Source organism: Balaenoptera borealis, assembly GCF_965194805.1.
Source record: "Balaenoptera borealis genome assembly, chromosome: 11".
In the NCBI taxonomy this organism is placed as follows: Eukaryota; Metazoa; Chordata; class Mammalia; order Artiodactyla; family Balaenopteridae; genus Balaenoptera; species Balaenoptera borealis.
The window spans coordinates 34,939,985-34,961,861 of NC_138868.1; the positions used below are offsets into that span (position 1 = coordinate 34,939,985).

Below are 21,877 nucleotides of genomic sequence, written 5' to 3' on the forward strand. Positions count from 1 at the left end.
TAATTAGTAATTAATTATAGGAACTCAAACAAATGATGATAATTGATGATAATTTAAAAAAATGTTTTGAGAATGTATGTCAGTTTTCTGTGACCTTTCTACAAATCAAGAAATTACCTTAAGGAAATAGTCAGGAAAATTCTTTTAAAATGTATCTTGAATTTTTCCTTTCCAACAACATTTTATACATTCTAAGGTGTAATAACTTATGATTACTGGCAGCAAATTTTGAGTTCACAGGGTCACTGATTCTAATATTTTAGTTAAAACTACTTTTTGGTACCCATCTGTATAATATCCAATAAAGAAAAGCATTTTCCAAGGTCCAAAGATTGCCTTATGGATGGATTCCAGGAAACTCAATTTATTTTAGTGGCTAACTGATTTCCAAACACTTTTTGAGCAGACTTTTTTTTTTGTAACTCCATGGGACTGCAGATTTGAGGCACCTTGTAAATGCCCATCAATTGACTAATGATAGCTCCATAGATGCTCAGTAGTTTGAAACACAGGGATGTTAAACTTTTAGTAATTCAGAGAAAAGGCTTAAGCCTTGAAACTGCAAATTGCTAGTAGTAAGGCGGTGACCAAGACTGGCTATTTAATCTATTTAACCTTTTGGAACCTCAGGTCCATCATTTGTAACTTGTTATGAGAATTAAATGTTTGGGAAGGTGCCTAATACCAATCCTAGACCATAGTTTATCTGCAATTAATGTTACTTTTTTTTCAGATACATGTCTACTTTCAGTCTATTTTCAAGAAATACCCTGATGAGAGTTGAAAAATAGTTACATCATCACATCTGTAATTACTATAATAAGCTCACAAATACATAGGAAAAAATAAAAGAGGTGCTTTATATTTATATGGTGATTTAATTCCAATTTGTTTTTATCCAGCCTCTCATTTTGTTCATCATGCTGTGCATTCATCTTCGTTCTCCATACTCTAATCACAGTGGACTTTTCGAAAGGCAAATTTAGCCTCCCAGTGCTTTGAGGATAAAGACAAAGCTCCTTATAATATGGCTTCCACAGGTTGTATTAGCCTGGTTCCTACCTACCGACCTAGCACCATGGTCCTTCACTGTCTTCTGTAGTCACACGAGCTTCTGTTCCCACTCCTGCATTCTCCCCATGCTCCCTCCCACCACACAGCCCTTACAGAGAACTGTCCTCTCTGCCCTTCCCATACCTCTTTGCCCAAATACCTCCCAATCCCAGATGACAGATCACTCACCCCAAAACACCACCCCTCAACACTTCTTTATAATTGTTTAAAATCCACAATATTCAAGGGCTCCTGCTGCCATGTTCCTGTGTGAGATTAACTGATTAGCAACTATCTCCCTCAGGACGGTTTAGTTCCATGAGGAATGGAACAGTGTCTGGTTTTGTTCACCATTTTATCCCCAGCACCTACTGAACAGTATTTACGGAATATTTGTTGGATAAATACAAGTCTGAGTGTAGCTAAGGCATATATTATGTCCAGCGAGGAGCAGCGGAATGGAGTGGTTACAAGCACAAACTTTGGAGCTAGACTGCCTGTGTTTGAATCCTGGATCTTGATTTACTAGTTATGTGACTTCAGGCACGTAAATCAACTTCACCTGTGAAATAATAATAGTGTCTACATCATAGGGTTTCTGTGAGGGACGTATGAGTTTATATGAAAAGTTCCTGAAATAATGCCTGACATGTAGTAAGGTTTTCTGTTTTGTTTTGTTTTGTTTTCTCACAAAATCAACTGTTTATTGATTTTTTTCTAAAATACTATACATTTAAAGAAACTCCTAAACTGAAAAGACTTGACAATTTTTGGTACATCTGTAGCAAAGGAATAAGGATTTCTGCTGGTAAGTTGTCATGACAAACAGACACACATCCATTTTCCAAGCAAGACATGAAGCTCACTGGAAACATTGAATAAAATGCATAGCTTGTGATGGCGGCAGCCATTTCTCCAATGTCTGAGTTACTCAAAATAAAGGCTTTCCCTCCCTCCCCTGCCCCGTGATTACAGTGTAACTTCCTGCCCCAGCACGTCTGCTCCCTGATGACTAAGGATGTTCAGAAGAGACCCTTGTGCTACAGAGTGAGACCCAGCTTTTGTTTGCTCACGAGGAATAAATATATATTTGTTAGAAAACTGAAACAAAGAGAAGTTTTTAAAAAATGATATAAAATTCAGCCTGCAGCTTCAACGACCTGTTGGGGATTTTAATGATCACTGAAACACATTGGCAGTCTCAAAAATATTCCTCATTTCCATTTTCATACCTTGCCATCTGGGATAACTATCAAGTTATTATATTTCTCCCCCAAACAGAACTTCCTTCTCTTAGTTCTGTCCCCTCATAATTGTAGTTTTTCAAACTTCAAAAAGCATAGTATAGCTTTTATTCTTTCCTCACCTCTTCCTACTGTGGCCAATAAGTCACCAAACCAGCTCACTGTTATTTTCTAATAAATATGTATTGAAATGTCCTGCCCCTTTCAATGTAGTATTGACACTCTTACTTTAAATCCTTTAATATCTCATGTATGAACAAATGCAGAAACTTCACAAAATATTCTTCCTATCTTTAACCTCAGATCTTTCTAACACAATCTGCACATCACCATCATCTTAATCTTTCTAAATTTAATGGTTTCAGTCTCCAGCTCACTGCCTACGAAACAAGGATTCAAATGCTTAAGGCTTGCAGCTATCAACTTAATCTGTCCATCTACAAAAAGTTCTCCCCATATACTCTTCACATCAATCAAGTTGGTCTATTCACCATCCCTAGAATATCCTTACATGTTTCCAACTTCAATATTTGGTTCATTAACCACGAATTTACATTGTATTTGCTTTTTCTCTGTGTCCATCTATTTGCACCAGGTTTGGACAATTCAAATTCTACTGCTTCCATGGAAACTTCTCTAAGCACTCCGACAAACTGACTTGTTTTCTGAGCCCCTATAGAATCTACTGTCTATATCAGTAGATGTCCATGTACAATGATGTGTTTCAATTGCTTAAGAGTTAAGTCTCCAGATGTTTGTGATTTAAAAAAAAACCAAAAAACTACTGATTTAACAGTTTAAAACTGAAAACCTTTTAAGGACTATGGCAATTAAGGCAGTCCCCCCGGCCCCTTACTCATTTGCTTATATTTTTTCTTGAGCAGAAATGAAAGGATTGGGGTGACAGGGAGCCCACAGCACCCATAACCCTTGGGCACCCATGGGGGTATATTGCACAGTATGTAGGAACCCATGATCTTTCCTCAGTCTGACGCTTCCCCTGCCTTTTCAGCTGTAAAATAAAGCACGATCATCTACCCATTTCTTCATGTACAAAATCCTGGACCAATCTCCCTAACCATTCTATCTAATTCATCACCAAATCCTGCCAAGCCTGCCAAGTGTATATCTCAAAACCATCTACTTGTTTCTAGTACTACTGCTACCATCCTAGGCTAAATTGTCATAATTTCTCACCTGACCTGGACAACAGCTTCCTAAGTGGGTCCTCAGTTCCATTTTCACCTTTCCTAATCCATTCTCTACACTGCTAATGTTATCTTTTCAAAAGATTTGATCATGTTCCTGTTCAATGGTATAATATTGTTCTTAAAAATAGATGACAACATCCAACAAAACTTAGCTCTGGTCTCACCTCTTGATGCTCTAGTATTACATTTTAGTATCCAGACACTCATTTTCCTTTAGTTCCTCAAAGTCATCCTGCACCTCCACATTTGAGGGCTTTCATGTGTGCTATTTTCTGTATTCAAAACACTCAGTGTTCCCTCTCTACTTGGCTAATGCCCATTCCTACCTCAGAATTATAGAAAAGCCTTTCTACAAGACTAAGTTAGGTCTTCCTCTTACTTACTCATGTACTTGGACTTTCCCCTACTTAGTCATAACACAGCTGTAATTCACTGTTGACTTCATTATTAGCTTAAAGTTATTCTCCCTTCCCTGCTACTCCACAAATTACCTTGTCCTGCATATTTTAGGTGTCCAATAAATATTTATTGAATAATTGATAAAATGTCATCAATGTAATATATGTTATGGTGATACAAAGTTTGAGAACCATTGGTATATATCATTTATTGAGCACTTACCATTGATATCTGTATTTTTATATATTCATATTTTATTTTCTTAACTAGACTGTAAGCCCTTTGAGAGGTGACAGTAATGTTTTACTCTTCTTCTTTTTAGTTATCAGCATCTTGAACACAGTTATCACTCAATAAATATCTATTTGTTGAAAAATCTAGAACAGCATCTTTAAATGATACTTTATATAGAGTGGTTAGGAAATGGCCTCAGCCAAGAGATGACATTTGAACAGAGATGTGAAGGGAGTGAGGAACAAGTCATACATACATGTGAGGAAGGACTACCCTAAGAAGCTAGAAAAGCAAGTGCAAAGGCCCTGTGGTGGGTGGAACCTGCTTGTTGGGTTCAAAGAACAGCAAAGAAGCTAGTATGGCTACAGCAAAGTGGGGTGAGGGGAAAGTCATGGGAAATTATACCAGATAGATAGCTGGGGAACAGAGCTCATAGTGCTTATAGACTGTTAGAAAGATTTCGGGCTTTTACTGCAAGTGAGTCAAGGTGCCATTGGAGAATTTTGAGCTAGGAGTTGACATGATATGACTTAAGTTTTAAATTATCTGATGATTTAATCCATGTAAAAAGCTTACTTACTGACCTAGAGTAAGTACTTAGTAAATGTTTGCTTTATTATCATATCACATGGTATTCATTTAGTCTGAGAAAAAAGATCAGACATTTACGTTTCAATCTTTAAATAATGCTTAAATATAGCAAATATGACAAATAGAATAAAATGTGGTGCTGTTGCTCTTATTAAATTATTAACATAATAAATACATTAATATAATTATATTATACCAATATAAATTATAATAATTTATAATATAATTTATACATGTATATTTATACATATGTAAATGTACACATGGATTATTTCTTATATGGAGCAGTGATGCTAGGCAAGGTATTCATTAGACAAGCAGCCTATACTGGTGTGAAATTAGACATGACTAGCCAAGTAGTATAAACATCAAATACATACTAGACAGCTTCATGAATGATATGTAATGCATTTTCAAACTGCTAAGTGAAACAATAGAAGGTATTCATGTAGTCAGCCCCTAAAAGCTTAAGGTACAGTTGAAAAGCTCTATATACTGTAAACTCAATTACCTCATCTAAAAAACATTATGCCATTAGCCTGTAATATACCAGTACCACATACCTTGGACCACACACACATCAATATGGTGAGCACTTATATTTTAAATCACCAAGCAATCCCTAGACATGTTTAAATTAAAAAGAAACTCTTTTCCCCTGATTTTCAGTCCCTTAAAAATGGCTCTTGTTATAAAATCTGTGAATGTTCTTCATTAAGAAATGGCATGCATAATCATCATTGATTTGTTTAAATGACCAGACTTTCTCCAAAGCATTTAGTAACAGCTCATTTTAAAATGATTAATTTTCTATTTTCCATGTGGTGAGAGTGACTTTCCTTGACATAATATTCTATATCCACAGAGCTTTGAAACAGCAGTGACCACAATTAGCGCTATCAAATATCATGAAAACACTTCCGCAGTTATACTGCTTTTACAATCTCGTCTTGCGCATGTGCCTGCATGCAGTTAAATGCAGTATGTAAGCGTGTAAGGGGAAGAGATGATGTCATCACGGAAAAATTTGATCAGGTTTATTTTATGCTCAGGGGGCAGTGTTCTGCTGGTGCTATGAAATCATGTAGATGAAAAATGTGTGTGTGTGTATTTGTGTGTGTGTGTGTGTGTGTGTGTGTGTGTGAGCCTCCTTCTTCTAATCCAGAATTTGTTTTAATTTTTTTCACGTTTTCTGGAATTTCAATTCAACATGTTTTATTTTTAGTCTTATGTTTCATATGTCTTTAATGCAGCCAACATTTACACTACTAAACAATAGCTTACACTTTGAACTTTTGAAACAGTTTTCAAAAACACTTTTGAAAGCGAGTCCTTTATCAGCAGATCCACATAAACTTGTAGGCTCTGAAACTTGGCAAATTTCTAGATTAAATGCTGCCACCTGGCCTTTCTCCTTCTCCCCCTCACTCTGGATTTTGGGGATTCTCAGCAGAGCATTAGAATAGGGCTAGAAATACCCTCTCTCACATCTCTTAGCACAAAGAGCTCATCAGAAACAAACTCCAATGTGAAAAGAACATTAGAACTTGGGGAAAAAAATGACTTGCTTTTGCTCATGTAAAAAGGTCAGCAGCTACTGGTCTACAAGAAGTAAGAAAGAAGGTAAACATAATAATAATAAAATTTATTTTACTCTCTTGCAATTTGAGGGAAATTCTGAAATAATTCTGATTCTTGTCATTTGCTTCTTTTATGTAAAAAGCTGACTCAAACATGAGTGCTTGTCACAAAGGTTAATTCTATGCTTTGCACATGGTTATTTTCCATTTGGCTATACAAGGATCTATACATTTGTCCAAATAATTATAAGTATGTGAAGCCAAAATGTAGTTGAACTTCTAATTCCATCTACAGATAATTGAACAAACTTTATCCTGTTTTTAATTTTCCCAAAGAACCCCAGCCTGCCTTTCTAGACACTGGCTTTCTTCACCACCCACCAAAAGAATTATACAATAAGAGGAAGACTGGCAATTCTTCTATGATTCATTGAGAACAATCAAATGAGAATAATTTAGATTCTGACTTTGTAGTAATAAAAAGTAAGATTAAACAACGTAATAATGTATGGGTACTAGACATGGTCAAATGAATGTACTGAAATCCACTTAAAAACCATTGCAATAGGCCCATATAAGTGCACACTGGGCATTCCAGTGTGTGTACAGCCATTATTTTACAAAGCAGGTATTATTATTTTTAATTTGTATACCTTTTGATCTAGGAATTAGATGAGACATACTCAAAATAATGTTTTAAAAACTCCGTGTATGAAAACTTTTCAGTATATTTTACTATATGTTTTAAGTTCTATTCTAAATTTAGCCACATAATAAAATATCGCCTTTCTCTTTTTTAATCTGTGACTGCTTAAAATTCCTTTCTTCCAAATCATTTTGTATGCTTGATCTGAACATCTATGTACTACCACATACATATATTCTCCCTGATAGAGAGTAAATTCCTTGAGTAGACTGTGTCTTTGTCATACCTTTTCTCACCACCAACAGGTATGCACATAAATATACAGAGTAAATAACATCATCTCCTGTTCCTAGCATATACTCATCAATCATCTATCAAATTTCAAAATGACATGTATAAGTAGGACTCAATTATCATGAAATATTTGTAGTTCATAATATTCTATATTATTAAAGATTGATAAAATGATGAACTTGTTACCCTTTATGACTTTTTACATTTTCTTTTTGAGCTATCCACTGGTGAATAAAATAGCACGTTTTTTGGAAAGCTAATACCAGTATTTATTGCTCATGTTCCTAAACACTGGAATTCTCTGATTCCCTCCTGCAGTTTTACAGAAACTGTACTTTTACCTTGGTTGTTACATAGTGTTTTGGTAGATGACTAATTAGGGGCTGAGAAGAAACAATAGTTCTTATATTCCCATTTCACTCACCAACTATTTTACTGGGCAAAAGAGGCAGTTACTGGGAAAAAGATGTAAAAAAGAAAAGAAAGAAACATGGTGATTCCATCTTTACGGCTCCTTCAGTAATTGAAAAACACAACCCTTAATTGCTGTAACAATACCTCATTTCAGGTCAAAACTATCTCTTGAGAACCTATTCCATGAAAGGCCTAAAATTCTTCTTCTTCTTAATTCTCAATGGTGAGCAAATTCATAAAACTACTGGTTATCACTCATCTCATCCTTATTTTACAGGAACTACGGCAAACATTACAAACAGGCCTTGAAAAGTAGTCCCCAAACTAAATAAAACATTTGGATATTAATATGATTATTTCTATCATCATTTTTTTACCTTTAGATAATGCTCTGAACTCAAATAATAAATGTATCATGTGACTATCTAATAACATCTACAATTACCTAAATGACCGACCTCCTCCAGCATTCATTTACTAACTAGTTTAGACCTCCACGGTCTATTGCTTCAGCCAGTCTCTTGTCAGTACTTTTAATGTCCTCAGATCCTTGTTCTTCCCCTGCACCACCCTAAAATTCTCTAATCTGTTTTCTCCATTACTTAAAAAGTCAACTTTGTTCCATATGATTTTGCACATCAAAGACTTCTGAGCTAAGCAAAACCAGCAGAGGGAGGAATTTCCAACTCGATAAGAATAAAAGTCTTCAGGATTAAAAATCGTTTCATAACAACATCTGGATCTACAAGTAAATGTCTGCATTGGTCCATTTATTCACTCATTCATTTATTTATTCATCCAAAACATGTCAACTGAGCACTTATATGCCAGCTATTATGATGGACCTATATGTGAATAAAACACAAGCCATGCCCTCAAGGATCTTAGAGTCTAGTAAAGGAGTAAAGAAAGAACAAGACAAGAAAACAACTAAATATAACAATAGGGTACAGGTGCTCTGACAGCTGAGAGACAATTTGTAGACCCTGAGCCCAGTGAATGAAATGAGTGCTGATCTCAAGTCTTTACTGTAAAGCTTCCTTCTTATAAAAGAGACCTCAACTGTTTACTATGCATTAGGGAAAGGGAAATGCCTTGTGGGGATCAGGTGATAGATGGATATATGACCTAAGTCCACATTACACTATGACTATTGTGCCTTCCTGAATGTGTATTTGGCATGGATATTCTCAGCAACTGTCAGAATTTTTATTACCTGATACAGGGACTAAATTCATATTTGACAGAAGGACCAAATAAAATAACACAATTTTGAAAAAATCAGAGATTCACACTACTATCAATGACTGGAACATTGCAAAGAAAGTAATTTCCATCATATCTCCATTCCATTTAAGGCCATATATAAGACAGATGGGACGCAAAGAACAGTGGGGAAATTATAATGAAGTAACAGTTTCAATCATAGTTGTTCCAGATGTGGTCTTTTCATTGAAGTATATGAACAAATATCCTGGTACTTGGCATGCATCTACTGATATGGAAGATGCAATTTTCTTAATCCTAATAAATAGAAAACTCCAGAAGCAGTTTACATTTACTTGACAAAAATAACAGAACACTTACTATCCTGCATATCAGCTCCAGCTCTGTGACATAACCTACAGGGACTATGGGGATTTCAACATCCCACAAAATACCAAACTCTTCTACTATATCATGATATTTTGCTGATTTGATATTGAAGAGCAGGAATAGTAGGCAAACTAGATTACTTCATCAAATACATGCATTCTAGTGGGTGTAAGATAAATCCTATGAGAATCCAGGAAGGGGGCTTTGCCAACTAAGTAAAGTTTCTGGGGCCAGTAGTGGAGGCCATGTAGGAACATTGCCTTTTTTGTAAAGGATATCATGTAAGTGTTCCTAGCTTGCTATGGTTGTTTGATGGAGGTTGATTCCCTGTCTCGGGATACTAATGACCATGAAACTTGAACAGTTTATAATGAACTTAGCTCCAGATAATTAACTTGACCATATTTTTAGTTGTGCCCAGCAACACTCTATCGTGGAGTAGAAGTGTAACCTATGGAATTAGTTCAATCAGTCCTGACCATCCAGGTAAATTCCACAAGCACATCATTCACTCCCTATCCTGCTCACTTTTCACACTCCTTTTTTTTCTCAGCCTGCACATAGAGTCCATGTCAAGTCCCCTATGACTAGCTGACAAAGGGTGAAAAAAAAGTCAAGAACCTTTTTATATCATTCTACATTATACACTAACATTTACTGCTATAGCGTTTAAGCCCCATTTAGGTATATCCCTGTAATACGGTATAGAACAGAAAAAACTGCCAATGATAAAAAACGTTAACCAAGACATTTCATTGTCTCTGAGCTAGAGAAGTCGGGACAAGAGAATTTAATTTTATAATGGGGAATAATTTATTTTAATATATTTAAAACTTGAAGATATTTATTTCTTTTAATTCCTAGGAATTGGACTTTATCACTAACTTTCCTATTTTTTTCATCTCTCTTCAATCCCAGGCAGAGAAATAACCCATCAAAAAAAATCATTTATTTCCATATCATTCCACCTATATTCCCTCCCTCTTATCATGATTCACTCTGTTGGTTTAATCTTGGCAATACATTTGCATTTCAAAATCATGGATTTCTTAAGGAATATACTATTATTTTAGCTGTATAGCTAGATACAAATGCCCGTAGATTAATCACAGCTGAGATTTTCTTTTCAAGAAAAACCTTTTACCACTTCTACCATACTTTCTTGTTCTGTCAGAGACACCAGCAGTACACACAAACTTCTGGATTTCTCTGAATTTAATCTTGGTAAGATGTTCTCTCAAAAAAAATTTTGAGGGGAAAAACTCTGATCTTTATGTCTTATTTAATTCCTGGATGGCACAACATCCTGAGGTATTGCTATCTCACAGCTCAGAGAACTAGGTTTTCTTGATGGGCAAACATACTATGGGCCTTCTATCTGACTAGGATGTTCTTTCCCACAAACAAGGGCTGGATTCTACATTTAGACGGTGAATGTTCAGTTCCTTCCTTAGAGCATAATGTAGCATTCTACTAAGTAACAGAACTTCTTTTTTTTTTCTTTTCTCTTCATGTACTTCAAACCTGATCTAACCACCCAGAGCTCTTTGAAGTCAAAGGAAACTCTGAACCCAGGGAAACTCTGATGTCTGGGGTAGAGACTCTTAAGATAAATGAGACAAACAGATAGGAATGTTAGGAGAAAAAGAGAGGTTGAATCCTTTGAGTATTTTGCACCATGTTGATGCCCCAGTGGTTCAGAAAAACGTGTGTACAAATCAGCAAGTCATGACTGGGAAAAAGAACAGAGTAATTATACAATAGCAAGTGAACTCTCTAGACCAGGATATGAAAGTTCATACAACAATGTAACAATTATTTTGATTGGAGACGCCAAGTGACTAAGGGTCAAAAGGCATAAAACCTAAGCTTGAACTTATCACTTGTTTTGGTTTTCTCATCCCAATAGGATATTGGAAAGATTAATAGTTTAGATTTTTGCCTTTAAAGTTCCTCAGCTCTGGGAATATTAACATTTATATTTGTAATAAATTGATTGTATTATGGTACATATAAAGTAATCAAAATCAAACTACACATTAAATTGCTGCAATCTGGTCTCAAGTACTTGTAACCCAACTATGGCCTAACTCTGTGAAATCTCTGCATTGCTTCCATGCAAAATGAGAAAATGCACAGGCTAAGATTAACTACTTAAAGCTAAAAACATAGAGAGGCTATTTTTTAAATTGATCCATTGATGCTTGGAAAGAAAGAATCATAGGATATAATTTATTTTCATTCAGGGTATTTTATCAAGTCAGAACAGGCTATGAGTCATGCATTTATAACTAAAATATTAAGTATGTAAACTATCTAACATATTTATTAAATTTACTTGCAAATATTCATAGTGTTTAAATCGCTCTTAACACAGACATACTTCACACATACCAGACATAACTTACTCGCTCTAAAGTATTTATACAGCTGTAAAATCCCCAAATTAACTATCAATCAGGAAAAGTAAAAATATTGCTATGAGAACAAGAATATGAGATTTAAATAGCTGGGAAAGAATTACAAAGGACTTCCTATAATGTGACTTTAGATGAGATCAAGTTTGCCGTTGATTTTTTTTTTTAAGTAATTTTGTTTTAACATCTTTCTAAACATAACAGTTTCACTAATTCAGCAAAGTAATTGGCCAACTCATCTATCTTCACCACTACTGTCCCTAAATTTCAAAATGTCCAGGTGGAAAATAATTACTTACATACACACGTAAGCAAACAATATTGTGATCTTAATATTGTAACCTCCAATTTGAAAGTCTCCTTTTTTCCTAAAGGAAATAGTCAATGTAAACCCAACCATGTGGGTCTTAGAAAATCTATTCTGGTTTAAATTTAGATTTAATAATAACAAAATATTGTAGAATATCATATAGCATCTATTTCTGTTTATAGACAAAGATGGACTGAAGACCATGACTCTTGAGAAAATTATATTTATGAACAATAATAGCCATGAAGATATTAGCCATTTGGCTTTTCATCTTTTGAAAAATTTCTCATAAAATGCAAAAAAGAAAAACTAGCTGTCTTTGCATTTTTCATAAAGTTAAGCACATGCTATTTTGATTTAAGCTGCACTGGAAGTAAGTTGTGAAATATATGAATTTTGCCAAGGACACAGAAGGCAATTTAGTCAAGAGTAATTGTGTCAACTTCTAACTCAGAGTAAATTTGATTTTTTGAGCATTGAAAGTTAGGTCATAGTGGGTTTTTTTAAACCTACACTTGTTTAATAATGATGGTTGAATTTATATACTAAAACACTTATCATAATCAAAATATTACTTGAGTTTTTAATTCAATTAAACAAATGGCTTAGGGTCAAGAAATTACTTCAAGTTTAATAAAACCTTGCTGTAGTTTTACTCACTTTGAAAGGAAAATTTCCTTTGTTTCTTTTTATGTTTTACAGTTTTATTATAAAACTAATATAATTTGAAATAAATGTGTCAAAGGAAACAGCAAGCAAACTCCTGATTCATACCTATCCTCAATATTACATATTACTATGGAGATTTGGGGCAAATGTATCAATACATATATTTGCACATAGTAGCTATCACATTAACTATAAACTTTTACAAGGTACTTATTTTTTTCTTCTAGTTTCCTCTAGTTAATCTAAAATTCTCATCAGGATCTCTTAACTCAAATGCATAAGAGAGGTAATATTTACCAATAGTCTTTTTTGTGTAATGCTCTTTGGCAGGCATAGATGCATAATTATTAATCTTATTTTAAAGATAAGAAAACTAAGGCTCAGACACATCCACTCAATAAATAATAAAACTAGAACCCAAGCAAAATGTGTTCAACATCAAAGCCTTTATGCAATAGACTAGTGCTTTGTGGGCTGTCTTACACTTGACAGTCTTATAATTCTATTCAGGGATCTTAACTTCTGTTTTAAAAAGCAAAAGTTGACAAAATAAACAAAATCAGAAAACTGTGCCTTAGTAGAGTTGTTTATTCTTTGTTACTAGGAAGGATTCAAGATCTTAATATGGAGGCAATGAGCTCTCTTTCCTCAACAATAAATAATACAAATAGAGGTTGCAGGACCTATACAATATTAAGATAATGCTTTCAAAAATCTGGTCACAACCCTTTTTTTCCCCTCTGTTAATTATTTTAGAGTGAATTTTCTATGCAAATTGTCCTCCTACTATGCATTATGTTTTCTCATTAGTGAACTGAAGTAAAAGCCAGTTACAGTACAATGGAAGACACAGCAGAAGAAAAATCAGTTTCCTAACAGTCCTAACATTGTCTACATTTTCATAAGTGATCTCTTTGTGTCTAAGCTACGCATAGTGAACCAAAGTGAGAGAGCATTAGACTTGGAAAGAGGACGTCTACGTCAAGTTCTTGCTCTGTCACTTACTAGCTGCGTGATCGTTCATAATCATTTAGTCTGCATCTAAATGCAGGAAAAAAAAAAATGAGCTCAGTGGTTCCCAAACTTTGCTGCACATCAGATTCACCTGCAGAGCTTTTTAGACATCCCAATCCCCAGGTCCTTCTCCATAGGGATTAAACCAGAATGTTCAGGTAAAGGAGCCAGGCCCCATAGTTTTTAAAGATCTTCAGGTGATTCCTCTGCACAGCAAGGTTTGGGAGCCACTGAGTTAATTAACATTTTCACAGAGCTGCTTTTATTTTTTTATTTTTTAAATTTTTAAAATTTAAAATTTTTTAAAAACATCTCTATTGGAGTATAATTGCTTTACAATGGTGTGTTAGTTTCTGCTTTATAACAAAGTGAATCAGCTATACATGTACATATATCCCCATATCTCCTCCCTATCCCACCCCTGTAGGTGGTCACAAAGCACCGAGCTGATCTCCCTGTGCTATGCGGCTGCTTCCCACTAGCTATCTATTTTACATTTGGTAGTATATATTAGTCCATGCCACTCTCTCACTTTGTCCCAGTTTACCCTTCCCCCTCCCCATGTCCTCAAGTCCATTCTCTATGTCTGCGTCATTATTCCTGTCCTGCTTTTAAGATGGAAAAAAAAAATGAAGAGGCTTTGTATGTTATGTAATACTTTACAGAGTGATATAAAATATTATCCCCAAACTAACTACGGCGCTATAAAAAGAAACCCATTGTTTCAGGGAGCTTTATCTTTTGTTTAGATTTTAGTTCGATAATCATAAAGAAATTTGACATAAATAATCAGTTTTACTTTTTTTTTGCCAGAGTTGCAGAAACTTTAACAGCTTTTCCTTTTTCTTTTAAGCTGTCTTCAACAATATTTTAACCTCATTTTTTCTTACCTCTTTTTCTTCTCTGTCTAAAATGAAGTAAAAAAAAAAAAAAAAAATTAAGAAAAGTGTCATCTACCTTGTTCCTTTCAAAAAATATCAAACACCACACTTTTATTATGTGTTTATAATAACCAGGAAAAATATTAGAACAATGTGCAGAAAGGAAATATGAGCAGTCAGAAAGAAAATAATTTGTTCAAAGTTACTTAGTTCAATATACTACTTACTTAAAAGGAGCAAAATATTACACACTCCAGATATTTTGTTCCAGTGTTCAGCCATAATAATCTATCTGGAAACAAAGACCTATTCAGTAAATCTTTCTTGGCCAGATTTTGTTCGTTGCCTGATGACGTAAGTTATTTCTCTGTTAAAATTTTAATCAATAGGGGGCTTCCCTGGTGGCGCAGTGGTTAGGAATCCGCCTGCCAATGCAGGGGACACGGGTTAGTGCCCCGGTCCGGGAAGATCCCACATGCCGCGGAGCGGCTGGGCCCGTGAGCCACAACTACTGAGCCTGCGCGTCTGGAGCCTGTGCTCCGCAACGGGAGAGGCCACGATAGTGAGAGGCCCGCGCACCGCGATGAAGAGTGGCCCCTGCTCGCCGCAACTAGAGAAAGCCCTCGCACAGAAACGAAGACCCAACACAGCCAAAAATAAATAAAAAAAAAAAAAAAATTTTTTTTAATCAATATATCAGATTCAACCAGTTTATATACAGCATTTGTTTTGTATTAATATCAACTTCCATAACCTTCATTTAATTAGACTTATTGAAAGGATTATGTAATGTATGTAATTAGAGGGCAAATAACACGTTACCTAATTAAAAAGCACCCTCTGTGTTTCATTGTTAATAGAGGACTTAATGCACCCATTCACAACAAAATCCTCAAACTCAATTCATAAGCTACTACAAATGTAATCCACCACCTGCCAGCGACTGATTTTGCCTTGGGATTTTTTACCTTGGCGGGCTTGTTAACATCCATGCTCTCTTTGAATTTCTCCTGCACAGTTTCTGCAAGTCGACAGAGCAAGGCACCATTATCCAATTTCTCCATAAAAGTTTCTGCCGTAATCTCCTTCCCTGCAATAACAAAAAGGAGCATTATAAAAACACAATCATTCCCCAACCCAAATGTGACATTCATGCCAACATATGCAGTTTTTATCACCAAAATTCCAGTTCTAGCTGAATTACGTATCTGAGATAGGAAATCACTGGAAAGAATGGTTTCTTTGGAATTTTATGTGTTTCAGTTACTTTGGCCTGTAAGGCAAGAGCATAAAGCAAAACCAGTATTTTGTGTTGTGTATACGTCTTTCATCACAAGAACTCCATAGTTCCCCTTTAATATAAAATAGAGCCATAGTATATCAAAAATCAACCACCATTGGCAATTTTAAGAGTGTGGCCAATGCATAAAACCACATCTCTAAATTCCATTGAGTTTGTTTTCCTGATGAAGATAATACAGGTAAAATTAATGCAAGTAAGAAACTCTCTATAAGAAAACACTACCCCTCTAACCACTCTTTCCCTTCCTGATGCAGTGCTTGAACTGTGGAATTATTAGGTTCAGATCTCTCTGCTTTTTTTTGGTCTCCTCACAACCACTCACAGCTTCAATTACTGCTCTTATGAACATGATTCACAGTTGTCCATCCCTGACATTTTATTGGTTAAAAGTTATTTTTCTTCTTTCTTATATGCTCCCAAAGTATATTTTCTTTCTTCTTTTACTTTGTAACAGCTTTATTGGGATATAGTTCACATCCCTTACAATTCACCTCTTTCAAGTGTATAATTCAATGACTTTAGTATATACACAGAGTTGTGCAATTACCACCACAGTCAATGTTAGTACATTTTTATCACTCCCCAAAGAAACCGTACCCTTTAACTATCACTCCCAATGGCTCCATTCCCCACCTCCCAGGCTCTATAAAATCATTAATTTCTGTTTTGTATGTTCCTCAAAACTCCTTTCCCTAAGCTCTCTCCTTTTCCTGGTGTTGTAATTCTCTAAGTTTCAGAATATTTTATTTCCCTGTCTTAATTTCCTATAACTTATTAGTCATAAGTCCTGTAGATTCATGCTTCCTTCTGTTTCTAGAACTATAATCTTAATTTAAAAAGTTAATGATCTGATACCTCTGATACCTAAACTCTAGCAGCAAGAACAATGGCTAGTCCTCGTATCCTCAACGTCTGCCTCCAGAACATACCATAATCACTGCTAAAATTAATATTGCTAAACACCACCCTCACTGAGCCAAACTTCACCTTTATTGCATAGTCCCTAATCTTCTCCTCTACGTAAAAGATGAAACAAACCCACTTTAACCCAATATCCAAAGTCCTCTCATATGCCACTAATCCACCTTTCTACTCTAACTTGCTTACACCCTGCTCCTTGGTCTGCACCCTGCCTTCCCAGTTCCAGAGTGGATCTTCCCGTTTCCACTCCCACGCCTTGGCCCAGGCATGGCCCCTTCCTGTAACAGCCCCCTATCTTCTATCTGCCTGGCCACGTTCTACTTTCCCTTTAAACAGAAATCCAGAAAGAGATTCTCCCAGTGTACATCAATCTCCTTCCTATATGGTCATACTCAGGAGTATCACTCACTCTGGCACTCATCAAACTTCTTCTATGGCTAATAACATGCTTTGTACAAAGTTCCTGTCGTCACCAGTACATTAGAAACCTCTTGAGGTATATTGTTTTTTGTGTGTGTTACTACAGAGGTAAGCATAATGTTACTTACATAGAAGGCACCTAGTAAACATGTTCAGTGAGCACATGAATTGACAAATGAAGAAACAAACTCTTGGAAAACTTTGAGAAAATGTTGGGTATTATTTCTGTGAAAAGTAGTTGTTAAAGCAAAAAGAAAAAGAGGAGGTATTTTAAAGTTTTATACTGAGAGTCATAGGATTACCTTTTATCTTAAGAAAAATGCATGCAGCTCAATTCCATGAACACTTAAGATAAATGTAAACCAACTGGAACAACAGATATACTACTGGCTTAAAGTTAAACTCACAATATCTAATATATTTGGTTTTTAAGAAACATCTGTTTGAAATGATTTTTTTACAGTTTGGGGGGAAGGGCAGGTGAAGGAGGAAAAAGAATTACTTTTTTTATGTTCTTTTTTCCCTACTGGATAGTTCACATTTTAGCCCTCAGTTAGGATAATGACTTCTGCAGGTGGCAAAACATCAGTAGCTCTAAGTACTCACCACAGAGGTAGCCTATACAGAGCTATTATTATTTCAAAATTGTATGCAGCTCAACTCAATTAAGGAATGAAAGTAATAGTCTCAAGATACAAAAAAGCCAGCACAACAGAATTTGAATTATGCATTCACCATATTGGCTTGCATTTTCTAATGATAATAAGAAAGTTATTTACAAACAAGCATAAAAATAAATATTAGAAATATTTTTTAAATTATCAGTTACATTTCAAGGTAAAGAAGGTAAACTTTACCTAAACTGTTGAATGATTCCTTTATAAATTACTTATAAGATTTTCTACATTTGGAAGAGGTCTTTAGGTATTATTTCATTAAGCTATTTAAAAATTTAAAGATTCTTTTCATAATGTCAAGTGAGGAGATGATTACAATAAATTTAAAAGAACTCGTAAATTATAAAAAGAAAAATGGCTTTCATTAAAAAGTCATTAGCTATTTACCAAAAGGAATGATTTTTACTTTTTCTGCTTTATACCTGAACAATTTTTTGTTATCCTGCTTTTCATGAATACTTGAGGAATTTAACATTGAACATCTGTACCTAATGAAAAATATATTAGGTCTCAGCTTTCAATTCTGTATATTTTATAGCTCCAAAAGGTGGGATTTTTTTTTTTTTTTTTTTTTTTTTTTGGCTAAAGCAGACACTATTACATACTTTATGGTTGAAATGTACTGACTCAAATGAAGGAAAAATGCAAGACAGAGAATTTTTTTAAAACCTTCATATGTAACATTTTCCATCCAATGATTAAGAATCATAAAATATACATTTTAAGTGTACTGTATAATTTTAAGAAATCAGTTATAATCCTTATATGGGATGATATATTATCATACTCTTTATTCCATTAATATTACCAAAAGTATATAAAAACCTGAATATAAAGTTGGCTGAATTTAATCATGACGAATCCATCAGAATAGGCTATGAATTACTAATTACAATTTCTCAAGTAAAAGCTATACACAGTTCAATCTCTGTCAGACAGAACCAGATCTTCTTTAATATAAATTGTGTAGCTGGGTTGAGACATTAGACTATAAATGCTAGAAACAGTACGATTCTAGTATCATAGAATCATTTCTTCCCCAGTCCCATCTTTCCACGTTTTTGGTATATTTAGTGAAAGAAGGGGCAATGAAGAGACATAATTAAATCACCTTGGAGTGCCGACCCATACTGGGTTGTCTTTATTATTGACTTGAAGGTCAACCCAAAATAGCCAAGTCTAGAAAGAATATCTTTACTTCCTGGGTTCATAATTGTGAACTTAGAGCTTCACATCATCAATTCAGTCATGATTGACAGCTTGCCAGTAGACAGAGATCAGGTGGTTTGGTTAAATATTGTGACAAGTCATTTCCTCTTAAAATATGAGGACACAATGATATGAAATAATCATGTACCTGAAATATTTTGTCAGGTAACTAAAATCAACACACATACTTGTACATACAAGTGTATTCCTCCCAGAAATGTAGGCTTGCCATAATTTCCATAAAGATTATCCCTTTTATCTTCTATTTTGCTAGGAAAGATTGTTTTCCTCCTAGTAAGTTAGCAATACTACACTCAGTTTCCTAAAGATATGGCAACATCTAATAATGATATTTAACATTTGAGTTCTTACTATATGCCAAGCACTTTACATGTATTCATGTTTTTAATCTTTTTACAAAACTGCGAAGTGAGTGCTTCTATTATATCCATTTTACAGATGATGAAATTGATCTATTTAGGTTAAATGACTTGCTTAAGCTCACACAGTGAATCTGGCTCTTTAACCCAAGAAGTCTAGGTTTAGAGTCTATGTTTTTAGCCACCACTCTTGGTTAGTTAGATCAATATTTGCTGGATACACAAATGACTATTTTCTATAACGATGCATTCTCTCTAATGCAGTTGTCTTTTTCTTTGTAGAAAATCTACAGATTTTTTTCTCTCTAGAAACTCCTTCAGACAAAAACAAAACAGTGTAGGGCTGAAGACAGTGGTGCTGAGAAATGAATAGCAAGCCACCTTGCTGATGATTGGAGAATGACCGAGAATAGCATTCAGGCATGCTCTGTTATGTAGCCTGATTCACTGCATAAGAAAACTAGTATATTTTATCTATAAGGGTGATCTAGATATGATCAAACTCTACTCCAATCTCCACTGTACCTCTCAATCACAGTCTATTTCTCCAATTAGAGAACTCGAAGCAACTCATCTGCTATCTTAACTCAAATTAGTCAGTGTTTTAAGACTGAAATATAAAGGTTGTGAGATAGGAAATGATTGATTATATCCAGAAACCCTAGATCAGCACCTGCTCCACACTGATTCAGAGTCTACCCTGCATTTGTATCAAGAAAAGACAAAGTTGGTTCTGTTGGAAAAGTTGGGTAAAAAACATTAGGGTGTAACTGCTCTGAAAGGTGTCAATTTGTGAACATAGACTTGATTCTTTAAACTTTTGAACTAGCATAAGACACCACCTTTCCTAAGAAATTTTTATTGACTACATCAAGAATATGAGAAGTCTGCAGGACAAGTATCCAGTAAAAGGACTTTAAGAAAAAAGAAAAGAGAGCTGTTCCAAACTCATTACACAGCAGCAACTCCAGTAAATAGGTGCTTAACTTTCTAATGCTAAAAATAGGTTTTTTTAGAAATAACTGAAATAAGGAAAACATTACATATTGATCATATTACGCATATAACAACTGAATTTTCCTTTATGTGCATGTAGGAAAGTCAGAGAAAGGGACAATCACCATAACATCAACTGTCATAATGCATTTCTAAATATTAGTAAAATCAATTTAGCTTAACTTGATTTGTAATACATTTTTTGATTTATTCAAATTCCCTGCATATATCCAAACACATATGCCTACCTCTTAACGATCTAAAATCCTTAAGACCAATATCAATTTCTGTGATGCTTAACAACTACAATCTTTTCTCAAAATTATACTCCCATGTGATTCATGTAGTGTTATTAAACAAATACTAATTGAAGATAAAGGTCATTTTCAAATGATTAAAGAAACACAAAATAAATAAACAATCTGAGAACATCTATGTTAGTATATTCATTTCAAAATTAAACCAACAACAGTCTTCAATAGTCCTCCAACAATCATGAAATGTGTAGAATGTGCCTCATCTATATGAATGATGGGTAGTTGCTATAATCTGGGACTGTTAATTTAATCACATGCTGTTTATTCAAAGTAACAAGTTTTTCTCCAAGACTTATTTGTATAATCATTTGATGTTCAAATATGTCCTAAGGACATAGTTAATTAACAAATGGGCAATAGCTAGTTCATGAACAAAAATAACAAAACAGAAAGCCTAAAATAAAAATTAAATGTGTACATTTAATGTATAGCAGGGGACAATGGTCAGAGAAATGTTTTAGAGGCAAGATTCTCTTGATTCAGGTTTCTTTTGCTGTCTTTTCTGAATGTTGGTCATAAAACTCCATAGTGTCAACTATTATCAATAGAAAACATGCTTGGACTACAAAGATATGTAAGTAGTCAGTAAATATCACAGGATGATTTTCTCATGACTGGTATGCTACCGCATAAACAAATCCCAACCATCACGACAATTTATTTAACTCAAGTAGTTAACTTATAAGATAGTTTTTATATTCTAATATATAAATTTTAGTTAGTCTAAAAATTTGCTATTGCAAATTTGCTATTGCTGCTTTAATTTTATGCTGAGGAATCTAAAGCCCTATTATTGTTACTGATTAAGTAAGTATATAGTACTTGAAAATTACAGTATTATGCCTTCATATTTGGCATGAATGTGAATATTGGTCTATGAACCAATGAAATAATTTTCTTCTCTATCAAATAATTTTTATCCACCAAAAAATCTGAATACAAAGTGAGCGTTCTTCAAAAAATTCCACCTTTCAATTGACATTTTACATGTAGGACCAGAAATACCTGAATTTAGAATATCATTACTACTTTTTTTGAAAGGCAAAAAAGGAAAAAAAGTTACATTTTAGTCAAGTATTGCTAGAAAGAAATAGGAAATCT

General features: G+C 34.4%; 1 protein-coding gene and 1 long non-coding RNA gene across 15 annotated transcripts in view; one reads left to right on the forward strand and one right to left on the reverse strand.

Annotated features, from left to right (window-relative positions):
* Positions 1 to 21,877, forward strand: part of LOC309606032 — a 1,194,635-nt gene that overhangs the window by 270,364 nt on the left and 902,394 nt on the right. The gene's annotated exons all lie outside the window — the stretch shown is intronic.
* The window catches only part of GAS2 (growth arrest specific 2), a 159,725-nt gene that overhangs the window by 86,226 nt on the left and 51,622 nt on the right, over positions 1 to 21,877 (reverse strand). For all 14 annotated transcript variants that reach the window (XR_014231597.1, XM_082342504.1, XM_082342503.1 and 11 more), the window contains one exon: positions 15,522 to 15,643. Coding sequence is in view for 13 of the 14 variants with exons in the window: in XM_082342504.1 (XP_082198630.1) it covers positions 15,522 to 15,643 (122 nt within the window). In the remaining variant the exon portion in view is untranslated. The remainder of the gene's footprint in view (positions 1 to 15,521; positions 15,644 to 21,877) is intronic.